At 42.2% G+C, this 12,577-nt stretch overlaps 1 protein-coding gene across 2 annotated transcripts in view; it reads right to left on the bottom strand.

Annotated features, from left to right (window-relative positions):
• The window catches only part of IMMT (inner membrane mitochondrial protein), a 300,472-nt gene that overhangs the window by 143,226 nt on the left and 144,669 nt on the right, over positions 1 to 12,577 (bottom strand). For both annotated transcript variants that reach the window (XM_069204323.1, XM_069204314.1), the window contains one exon: positions 4,991 to 5,120. In XM_069204323.1, the coding sequence (XP_069060424.1) occupies positions 4,991 to 5,120 (130 nt within the window). The remainder of the gene's footprint in view (positions 1 to 4,990; positions 5,121 to 12,577) is intronic.

Genomic DNA, 12,577 nt, shown 5'->3' on the forward strand with positions numbered 1-12,577 from the left:
TTGGTACAGTAGTTATCAACATGATACACTGCACATCATTTAGGAGAATAATCAGGAAATAGAATACTTGCTGTGTTTTGATCATACGATTATCACAGACGAGGCACTCGGCATGGGGTGTACGGTAGGTAATAAAGGAAAACCCTGGGTCACAGTTTTATTAGTTAGCATTATGGTCAAGGTCTATTGTTCAGTCCGAGTTATCTGGCTCCAGGGTGACTAAATAATCCCTCAGAGGTTAGAATGTTTATTACATCTCATATTCCATGAAGATTCATCATTTCAAACTTGTGCTTTTGAGTGAACATGTATATTTCTTAGTCATAAAAACAGTGCCCTGTGAAAGTCTGCTGTGTTTGGAGATCTTTCTCTGGGAGCTAGAAAACGATGTAGCTGATCCTCTAGAGCCCAATGGGAAACTAGTAGATGCTAGAATTATTGAAGGCGTAGTCTCAGTTTGACTGCACACAACTCTGCCAGAGGCTACTTTTCTTTTCTTTCAGTTTTATTGTTAAAAATGGCAAACGTTTCCAGTTAAATATACGTGGTGAATAATTTGATTACTTGATATTAAAAAAAAAAAGATCGCTGCCTTGCACTGGCATGTTTTTCGTTTATTTCATGTTTTTGTATATGAATAATATACTAGAATATGCATTCCAAGAAACATGTACATATCAAGAAATATTCTATTGTTTTTATCAGACAGAATCCTGGGCACAGAGTTATTGTTGGGTATTTGCTGTATTGCAAATCCACACACTGCTTTGGAGAAGCAGGTGCAGTGGCTTCTTGAAGATCTCCATAGTTTCTTTAGAGAAAGGAAGTTTCAATAATGTCAATGTTCCCAAGGATGGACTCTGGGAGGTGAAGCTAAAAAAATAAACGTATGGGTAAATGGGGCTAGATGTCGAACCAAAGAAGCAGATTAGGACGGGCTGATGAACACCTATGCCCCACTAGGATGTCAACCAGGACCCTAGATGTCGAAACTATGTCAAAAGAGCTGCCAAGGCCAATTACTCTGGAAAAAGAATTAACGCAGTACTCTCAAGAGAAACGCTTTTTTAGAGAAACTGCAGTTAACATAAAACTCCCAAAAACATATGGATGTCTCAGGCAGCCTTACCCAAGAGTACCCAAGTATTTCAAAGTCTTTTAAATTAGATCTTTTGCCCAAATTAGCTGCTACAGTTTAACCATCTTAAAAGACAGATAAATAATATGGCTAGCTTTAAAAGGACATATCAGCACAAGAGTGGATGTATGTTGCATCGTAATGCTGCCACAGTGACAATGAAAAAAAGGCTCAGGGCGTTAAAAAAAAAAAAAAAAAAAAGTATTAAGTGAAAAACGTAAAGATATAGGAGATATCATGTGACCCAAAAAACATATTTTAATCACTTCATTAGCAGTTTAAACAAACAGTAGGAAGCAGGGTATAGACCCATAATAGGAGCCACCAGTTCATAATAACAAACTAGCTTATGGTCACTAACCATACCTCAGAACCCAAACCAGGATATTCGCCACACGTCAGCAATTCAAATTAGTTTGCATCTTTATGATCGCATTTAAGTAAATCTTCAATGACATGACACAACCATCATTAATGAGTATAGAATGTGTGAGTGACAAGTAAAATAATGGGTAAGAAGCACACCTTCAATGAGTGTGCTCAGGCAATGAACACTGTGGGTAAGAACTGGTCCCACTTCCCACAAGGCTGCTCCTTTCTGCACCTCCGGACATAAAAAGCAGTGCACCCCCCCCCGCCCTCCCCCCGTGAGTACCTCTTTTTTGCACCCAGACCGTATCATAATCTCTCTCACTAGGGTCCGGTAGCCTAACAACAATCATTGCTCCTCTGTTCCTCCATATCATGAGGCCCGCTTTAATGACCAAGGTTGGTCGATCAACCATCCACTAGAGTACAGTTGTTTAGTGATAAGACATAGACCTTACTATATGTTTTTAATTTTCTGCTGTGGCAGAGCAGTGTTCAATTGAAGGAATAATTCAGTTAGAGCTTAAACCTTTCAGTCTCCATTTTGTCCTTCCAATCGTTCCACAACTTCAGCACAAAAATCAACGTCCCAGTATTTGCTGCATTATTCACTGCACGATCATGAGCCCTACTGTTTAATTTGTGCTTTTTTCCTTCTACTAATGCCTGTGTTTTATTTAAAGCACAACGCTCACCACTATGCAAGAGTGATCTCTTGTACACTGCAGCCGATTCAGACCGCCACACGCGTCACCTGCGCCTGTTGAGTACTCGGTCATACTCTGCCACAGCGACAGCTCGGTTGCTGCTAGCCCTGGTTTGGCTGCTGTCCCTTCTATTAGGGACGCCTCCCTGGGGCACGAGTGCCACTGTTTTTGGCTCAACCATCAGTTCCCTAGCTCATCATTTGTTTGACCTCCTCACATTCTCGGAGCTCCATCACAGACAGGTCGCAAGATTAGGCACGTCAAATCCAGGGTTTCAGAAAAACTCAGAACGTTACACCAGCATTAAACCTGTAGGTTCATTGTTACAGGGATAACATTCTCAGCAACACAGCTTACCTACTGTGAGCTAGCTCACAAGTGCTGTGATCTGACTCGGGCTAGCTTAGCTCCCACCACTTTCAAAAACATTATTTTCAAAATCAAAAGAGTCAAGAGAAGAGAGAAGTGTTTCAGGTTCCATGATGAAAATATACTTGAGATTGTAACTGTCAGTGTAGCGCGTTCTGGGCTGCATGTCATGTCTGGCTGCCTTAATGAAGCAGATTTATTCAGTTTAATGCCATCAGATTAATTTTCCCATCTATTCTGTTTATCGTTTTCTTTTACAATTGAACTTGTTACGAAAAATAGAGTTATAATTCTTACCCATTCTTAGCTATTTCCATCAGCTATTTAAAAAACAGTGATTACATTTATTTTTATAGCGAAAAATAATTTTCCGTCTGCTGAAAAATGTTACAATATTCTACTTGCACGCAGAGTTATTTGATGTTCGACTTTAAAGGAAACATCACGAGTAGAGGGGCCATCTGGAGTTCTTAAAGGGACAGGACTCTTTTCACCCTTTCACATAAAGTCTATAAAGTTACATTGTTTAACAGTTTTTTATTTTTAACCCGCCTTTGCACCCAATATTTTGACATCTATTTTTAAAATGATTCAGGGTGAACCGGTTAGAAAACCAGACTGTTTTTCATGGAGCTCTTTTTTAGCCTATGAACAAATGGATTCTTGACACCCTGTGTAATATCACCAAAGCACAGAGTCCACGCAGGCAGTGGAAAATAACTCAACCATTTATGGCTATCAATGAACATCCTACGATGCAGAATCATTTGTCCTCTCTTGAAGAAACAGGGCCAGCCTCCTTGCTCTATCCTGACGTTTTTGAAGTAGGCATTTTGAAGATGTCACAGCATAATGCTTTGTGCTTGTGGGCAAGCAGTACATTCACTGTTCTGTTGTCATCAGCATGACTTTTCACACTTCACAAAATTACCAAGCCATCTCTTCTTTTTGTCGTGGAAGTTACAATTTTCCTCTGGGAAAAAAAAAATATGAAATAACCCCTGAGCCAGCTCACTGTACAGCGCAGCTAAAGCTAGGAATGGAAAAGTGCCAGGGGGAGTTGAAGGAAATACAAATCCAGTCAAATGCAAAGAATATGTCCAGATAGCGCACAGCTCTGACTGGGAACACCACTCTATATGGTGTATGGTAGAAATCTGAGCTATGGTGCTGAGCACATTCTCCTCAATGGCCAAAGAGTCATTCAAAATAGGACAAATATGTTACTAAACAAACACAACTGTTTAACCCTATGGGCGTTTCAACAATGTTCATTGCTTTTTAAATGTACCAGAGTATCCCCTGCTGGATGAGACGGAATGCTTCAAGCATGTGAATTTATGAAAGTGTCATATCAGATAAATCAAAAAGTAACCGCATGATCTAATTATAAAACATCAAAGCAACAGATGTTGTAGCAGATCCACCACTGGCAGTGTCTTCAGACAGACTCCAGGCATCCATGGTGTGTGACAAGAATACCTTCCCTAGCAATAGCTTCACATTACCTTTCCTTCATCACGCTGTTTGTTAGTAAGAATTAAAGACTTGAATGATCTCTCCAATGGTCACCTTCACACTATCCAGTTGCTTTCATTATTCACAACAGTAACCAAAACCCCAGTAAAAGTGTGAGCGGTATCATTCACTTCAGCTTCCAGCAGCGTTAATATTCTATTTTTCAGATTTCAAATCAACATCTTTATGAGCAGTTGTGTCTTAGCAAAATGTGCTTACTCAGAAAGAAGCGCTGTTAATCTCAAAATCATTTACCATGAGTAAGCTCGTCTTACTCCTGCAAACTATGAGCAAGTACCTTATTTAGGGGGTCACTAGGGTAACGCATTTGGCTGATTTAGCGTCTGCGCACCTGGTGGTTTCCCGGTCTCATTTAGAGGTGAGTAACTGCCAGGTAAGGACCGATGGAGATGGTTTCAGCAGGACTGTCCTTTTTAGGGTAGCTCTCCAGACACCATGCACGGTGAATGTCCAAGTCCTCCCAGCAGTGTCAGGCCGGCTTTTCCCCAAACCAAACTACGCTACGACTGCTTCTGGAGAACACAAAAGAATGCAGACCTGTCCGCCGGCCGAGCAGGAGTATTTTTGCCAAAGGTGTTAGCACCATGTTACCACCATGGCAGTGGATGCACTTTCGGGCAGGCTGCGGCTAAAACTCTCCTACAGAAGCCTAAAGGAACTTGCAACTCACACTTCTGCCTGGAGATTCAGGTGTAATTCACAACTAAGACAGAAGTAAGACAACTACTTAGGAGAAAATCTTTGGGACTCATACACACAGTATTTAATGTGACACACAGCCAATCAAGTTGAGTTTGTTTTTAAATGCGATGAAAACAATGTGCAAAATAAAGTTCAGAGGTGTACTTATGTGCTACTATAGACTTACTTCTTCCTTTCCACCCAGATGTTAAATCCGGAGTTACACTGTCCAGTTCTCGCTGAAACTCTGCTCTGGCCGCAGCCACTAGCTCATGATACTGAGCTACAATCTTAGCTTCAGATTGAGCAGCCTGGACCTAGGAAACAGAGATGGGAAGAGTTAGTGCACCATCAACTAAAACAATTACGTACATTACAAGTTTTGTCCATTCTAAATCAACTTACAGAAATTTGAGGATGCTTTAGAGTTCAATAAATTGTCAAGCAGCCCGCTTAAGGTCCAACAGGGACAGGCCTGGAGAAGGCCACCTTAGCGGTCATGTGTGCACAGACATTGCTGGAAGGTCTGACCCATGCAGTATGTAGTAGAGAAAATGCAAAACATGACTCATCTGGAAAAGAGGGTCTTGGATGTAGATCAACTGGTATCACGGACTTAAAAGATAACAAAAACTGTATGGAGGGCATGATATAGGAAAAGTTATCAGGGGACCTGGTTGAGGGAAGAGTTTGTTCACCAGAGCACCACAAATTCTATTCCCAGTCAAAACCTTGGAAGACAAAATGGGTAAGTCCCCAGGAACACTTTTTTTTTCACTAATGAACTCTGGCCTAGTTTCAAAAATGGAGCTTCAAGTCGCATGTGCCCTGGGTGCAGAGGATTTCTGTATCGATCTGGACAGAATCAGGTTAAGTTCCTACAAGACTAATGAGGACCTTACTCACCACGATCCAGTGCACCAGTGACCTAGGCTATCCAAGTACCTCATCCCTCTTCTGCACTAAAAATCCTCAATTTTGAGGGGGGCCGACCCACATCGACAGGCAGCTTTTAGCTCTATTCCCCACTAAACAGATCTGAAGCTGTAGAGGTGCATTCTTCTGTGTTGCATTCTTCCGTTTACTTATAAGGTCTATAAAAGACTCAAATGACAGAGGAATGGCAGGTTTGCTATCATTAAGATACCTTTGCATGAGGTTCCGGTTGGAGGGACCCCCCCCTCCCCCCCATTCCCCCACTACTCCAAATCTGAGAAGGTTCCAATGGCTACTAGGTTCAAGTGAGGATTACATTTAAAACTTGTGTGAATGGTGAAGCGCGTAACTATTTCAAGAAGCCAATTCTATGTTAGATATCAGCAAATACACTTCAGTAAAAAATTCAACTATTTACCATGCCAAAAAGAGCCAGAGGAAGAAGCTCTTCATTTGTGCAACATGCTCATACCTTCTGCAACTCCATTCTGTAACACCTTTGTGAAAAGGAGACTACATACATTTAGGTTTTGGATGCAGTTAATACATCTGCTGTTCTTGTTGTTGCAATCTATTGGATTAATGAGTACTCAAATGTTCCATGCATGTGTGGGGAAGAAGGCGAGTCGAGAGAAAGAGATGGTAATGACTAATAAGAAACATACTGAGGATGATACAGACAATGATGCCACTACTGATGCAATGCAGAGCACATTCTCTCTCCTGAGATAACAGGATAGGTCCTAAACCTGCAAAACTGAATCTGGTACAAAGACAGGTCTTCAAGTTCAAGCCTCTTTCGGCATGTCTGCAAGTAGATTTTACAGTTTCTCCTCATTGGATTTGGGAACTGTGCATTCAGTCTTTCTTTGCAGGACCAACATAGCTGGCTTGGAAGGAGTTAGGGGGACATGGCTGTTCCAGTCTCAGTTCTGCCAGATACTAGTCTCCAGAGTTAGTTAGTGGAGGAAAACCTCTCCGGGGGGATAGAAAACTAGTTATGTGTAATCCAGTTCTTCACTGGGGTTATCTTTCTCTCACATGCTTTATTCGTTCCATAGTGTCAGGCTGAGAATCCACTGTACTTTTGTTTAAAATACCAATAAATAATATTGAAATGGCCATAAGCCTGACAATAGTGTTTGTTTAGTAGCACATACACCTCATCTGCAACAACGAAAACTTCAGCCAATGAGGTGTAAGTGTGGCAAATCAATCAGGTTTACTAATGCTGGAGACCTGAAGTCTACTGTTTTTTTTCCCTCCAGAACTGGATTTTTAATAGATTCATATGCTTGAATCAGAACAGTAAGGAATATATGTAATTTCACAATAATTCACAATGAGCAGTAATCAGGCTTACTTAAAATGAAACAGACTAAGTTGTCGCACGAGGAACTTTCAACTTGCTACATTCTGCACTATATTTTTATTAACGTCTCCCATCAAAGTGCCTTTTTGTAAGTTTCGATTTTAAAGGTTTTATGTACGTACTTAGAGCAACAGTTTTCATTAACTGCGTACTTAATAAAATTGAACTGGAAAAAAAAATTGAAACAGATTGCCCAGGACTTTTTGGTACACTGTTGAATCAGCGGAGGCACTCAAGTAGGAAGTAGTGCTTGGTGAACGTGTGCTTTCTCATAGCCGCGTGGCATTTATCTGTATAAGCAGTCCCGTAAAGAATGCAGCAACTTCTGACACGCTTACAGTGGAACGCGCAGTCACCCTATCTTGAAGGGGGGTCAGCGATTTCTTGCGGCAAAAGGTAATATAGGCTGAGAAACAGTGGACAACGCTGTACTTAGAGGGCAACACCTGCCTGGATAGCCAAAGGAGACAAAGCTGCTGAGCGGATATCTTTGGTTTTCTTCATGTAGAACTTGATGCACCTGGATACATCCAATGTATGTCCAGTGCATGTAGTGTCCTAATAATAAGCATTAAAGGGTTTGGGAAGAACAAATGAAGAATGACCGGCTCACTCAAATTAAAGCCCGAAGACACTGTGGGCAAGAACTCTGGGTTGGTGCACAAAATACATTTATACTTTTTGTTAAGTGCAAATATACTTCTTTTATCATGAAGGCCAGGCGCTACTGCCTCTCGCTGATAATGTCACAGCCATAAAAGTGCTGTTTTCCACAAGATACTAGGGATACTTCCGGTGGATGGGCTCAAAGGGGACAGCACTAGCGGACTGGGCGCAATGTTCAACTCCCTGGCATAGGGAGATGTTGAACGGAGATGGGGAGAAACTCTGAAAAAGACTTTCATTAACTGTTTGATGATACTTTGGGCAAATAAAGAGTGGAGCATTCTCAGATCTTCGAACTCCTGCTAAAGCTGCCAGATGGACTCTAATCGAGGAGCACTCCAGGCTTCTTTAGCTGAGTGAACAAGGCAAGGCCATACATTGTGAGACTTTATAGTATTGAGATGTAGACTTATTTTCGCCTCATTGGTAAAAGCGCTTCTGTTGTCAGGTTTATGTGTAGTAGGCAGACAATCTCGAGCTACTACTGCTGTGCAGTCTGCCAAGATGTCCAAGTAGCCAAATCCTAAATGATCAGGTACAACGCTGTTAGGTTCAGTGACTTCAAGGAGTGATGCTGGACTTGTCTGTTGTTACTGGAGACAAGTGTTGGATGAAGCTTCAACGTGATAGTCAGACGTTGGGTCAACTGAATTAAGTGTCTTCCAAAAGTGGCATGGCCATGCTGGGGTTATCAAAATCCGTGAGCACGGCTCTGCTTTGGCCTTCCAGAGCCTGGTTGGCCTCTCAGCTACCTGCGCTAGTACTATCGCATCCTGGTACTTTCCCCAATAGCGCTGCTTATACTGCAGGGAATTGGCATACTCTGGCTGGCTCTATTTGTCTCCCTTCGTGAGCCCTGTTCTGGTATTCTTCGCATGGTGAGCATTCACTCTGACTTGATTGGGCCCCACCTGTGTGTCAGGCCCTAGGGAGTTAACTCATTTCACCCCGGAGAGTACGCTTGAGCGGAGATTGCATCCAGATGATCTTACGACAGCCGCTGATTTTCCTACCTTTTCGTTTCAGTTATTCTCTCTTACCACTGAGTACAAGTTCTCAGGCATAAACTGTAATGTCCTGATGATGATCCTGTTATTGTGTAAGGAAAAATGTCATTGACTCTCGCGTACTGACCCTATTAAATGTATAAAATAATGAACATAAGGGCAAAAGTGCTGCTGTAGATTGATTTGTGACTAACCATTTAAAAAAAAAAAAAACTTTTTTCACACATTATTGTCCGAGTTCTTTTGTTTATTTAATTTTGTGTCCTTTGTGTTTTGTGTTTTGACCCACCGATTTGATTTATTTGTTAAATAAATGTGATTTTAATTGTTCTAATGAATATCTCGTCTGGGCATAATTGTTTCTTAGTAAAATCTTGTATACGTGTGGTATAGGGGCCCTTGTTCCTTTGCAGCATTCCAAAGAACTCTGGCAATGAGTGGAAATGGTAGAAAGGTGCAGGTGAAGACATTCAGCCACCCTATGAAAAAGGAGTGGTCTTTGGAATCCGGTTGCCAGTACCAGCTTGCATAGAAAGGGCATTTCTTGCTCTGCAGTGTGCCGAATAGGTCTAGAGTGGGGCGACGCCACTCCTTGAAGACTTGCTGGAGTTCACAGTGGAGTTCCTGTTTACGGTAACTCAGCCGACACCAACAGAGGCAGTCTGCCGGTTTGGTTCACAAAGATATCTACACTGTTCATGATGGCCCAGTCAGATAACAGCTGTGCCATTTCAGACAGTGTGGGATATTGTACCTTCTTGCTTGGTGATTTGACACATTGAGGTTGTGCTGACAGATCTGAATTAGATCAGCATGGTTGACTAGTTATTGGTGAAACGTCTGCAATCATAATCAGCTTGCTTGCAGTTTCAGGACGCTGATGTGGAAGGATCAATTCTTCAGACCACATGCCTCTAGTGGACAGTTCTTACAAGGGAATCCCTAGTCTTTCTTTGTGGCTCAAAAAGGAGGCTTGCATTGAGGGTTTTCTCAAAATCTTCACCACAAAAGAGCTTTTCTGAGGCGACAAGAGATACTCAGCACATTGTCCCACAAGTGTGTCAGTTGTTGTCACTCAAGTTCCAGCTCCTGTTTGATTGGTCTCGGTTACAGGTGGCAAACTAGAATGAGTCCTATGCAGAATGATATAAGACCCATCAATGACTTGAAAATTCTGACCACGTCTGTCTGGCATCTGCAGTGAGTTGCAGGAGCTTATTCAGGATGAAAGGAAATCTCCGAATGAATAGTTCTACCCTGCATCCAGGAACATCAAGTATAGGGTATAAGGATGTGTGGCATCCTTTAGATTTAGAGATCTTTCTTTCCTGCCCCAAAAGGATTGCTTTTGAGGGACGTGCAAGTGTTGTTCCTAAAAACGAGGGTGATAAGGGGGCTTCTGATTACAGTTTGTGTCCTAATTCTGTTGTTTGTAGCGACCAGCAGTTTGTAGTGATTACCCTCCAGTTGGATGCAAAGTGCAAGATCTTTTCCCCTGGTGCCTGATTGGGGGTGATGGTGGTGTGTAGCCATTTTTAGCTATAGTTTTATACATGTTATTTTAGCAAACTAGGCCTGCCGCTACATTGCCATAGATATGTTTTATTTTAGCTTTGTTATATAATTTTAACAGTAGCCACATTTGCGGTCTTGTTTTATTTTCACTATCTAGCTGTTCTTCGCCCAGGTCAGCACTAAGTTCTTAAACAAGACATTTCTTTCACTCTGTGCTTTATCAAGGCTGCAATGAGATAGGTTGCCGGCAAAAGTGGTACTCTGTCTTCAATGGTCACAGAAACATACACACTCTTAAGTGGGGATCCTTTCTTAAAACATCAGCTGTTTTATTATAAAAACACTACTTTGACCCATATACATTAGAGGGCAATTCTAGCCACATGACCACAACTATATGCTGATTGCTTCCCTACAGCTGCTTATGTAGACTACAGGCCTCTTGCTCAGGTATGAGGGATGATGTCTTCCCAGGGGAAACCTAAGGGCAGAATTAGAGATTAACATGCTGTGCTCTAACATAGCTTAGGTAGGAACTATCCCTAAAGACCCTAGTGACAACATGGTAGCGTTATTTTTGTGTTTTACTCTTCTTGCCACAATTTTAATCTTGGTGTGCTTCATCGTCCTAGTTATTGCAATACATGCCTTAGTATCTAAGATGCAGTTACTTCAATAAAACCTTATTGAACTATACTCTGCCTCGGATTGTCCTTGCATACGTGAGACTAATGTAACTGAGAGAAACAGATGAGATCTGAGGGACCACGATTTCCCTGAGGAGTCATTTAGGTCATGCGCCCAGTTGCCCAATCATCCCTGCTCTTGGGTGGAGGTGAGGCACTGCTAGTTAGCCAGAACAAAACCCGGAATAGGCCGACAGGTGTCACATGGTGTGGGACGAGACTCAGTCCCCCGCAGTACAGGTGATTCTGCCGCCCAAATCCAGTAGTCTCATTATGATAATGAGAACCTACGCAACATTGGGAAGTGTAGCACTGGAAGTAGGGTGCACTTAGTTTTGCCATAAAGGCATCTCTGGGACAACCTTCTTTTTGCCAGAGGCCGTTTGCAGGATCGGAGTGGTGTTTTCTGTCTCATGGAGCAACCCTTACCTTATAGCAACTGTCTGTAAGGATAATATTCTCTGCCCTGGCTGCCAAACTAACCAGAAGCACCTCTATAAAATACCTTCATTGAGGGGCTCCCTAGGCACAAGCGGTGTCTGTCTACTGATTGTCGACCTGCTTTCTAAAAAGAGGCTCCATATCAAAGGGCATATTGGGGATGTTAGCTTACACTTCAGGATGAAGAGATGGGTTTCATAGAGAACTGCTGTCTAAGTGCAGTGACACTAACAACTTCCTTAACATTGCCTTAACAACTTCCTCAACTCGTCAAGAACCAAGTCTTCAATGGCTCCCTTGATGACATCACCATCAAAAGCACAACTGAGAGCTACTTTGTCGTCCCAGAGTACTTTCACTCCCAGCATGTCCCTGATGTAGACCATTTCTACCATTTGAATCACACTGATGTTGTCACCACGGATCCTCAAGGAGCTTCCATACTGTATGACGGCAGAGGATGTTTGTCCAAGAAGAATCCATCTTGGATTCAAAAATTTCCTCAGAAGGGGAAGCACAATGATGAACAGGCAGTTGATACTCATGACTTTGATATTCACTGAAAACCTTGTGACTATGAGGACAATCTACTTGAGGGAAAATTACTCTACTCTGATTAACCTGGCTTTCCACTGCCTCCATTAATCCATGCCGCACTGGACCTGGACTCTAAAAAAATAAAATGGAGAGCTTATGAACCACAATACCTCCACTGGGATACTATACGCAATACACAGCTCTGTGCCCTTTGCCAGTTTTACAACATGCTCTTTCTCAGTCAAGCACTTCAGTCTCATAACAGCCTTTATGTGCAGTGCTGCCTCTGCTTACACTTAACATGACAATGGACTGCAGGAGATACCTGTGGATTTACAATCTGCAGAGCCTCTAGGCAAACATGTATGCCTCTACCCTGAAGTAGAGGAAAGGATATTTCACCACCCAAATTCTATCAACACAGAACAGAGTCATATTGACGTAAATGGTAGCAATGACTAAGAGAGCATCCTTCATGGGTGAAGAGCCAAGTCCTGGGCTACACCAAAGAGGTTCACCTCCTGATAACGTTCATAGTTTTCATAGCCTTGCTAAGAGGGCTTCTCAAAAATTCAACCTACTGATTTCCACAATCAAAAAAGTAATTCACTGTT

The sequence above is a fragment of the Pleurodeles waltl genome, chromosome 1_2 (genome assembly GCF_031143425.1).
Source record: "Pleurodeles waltl isolate 20211129_DDA chromosome 1_2, aPleWal1.hap1.20221129, whole genome shotgun sequence".
NCBI classification, from domain to species: Eukaryota; Metazoa; Chordata; class Amphibia; order Caudata; family Salamandridae; genus Pleurodeles; species Pleurodeles waltl.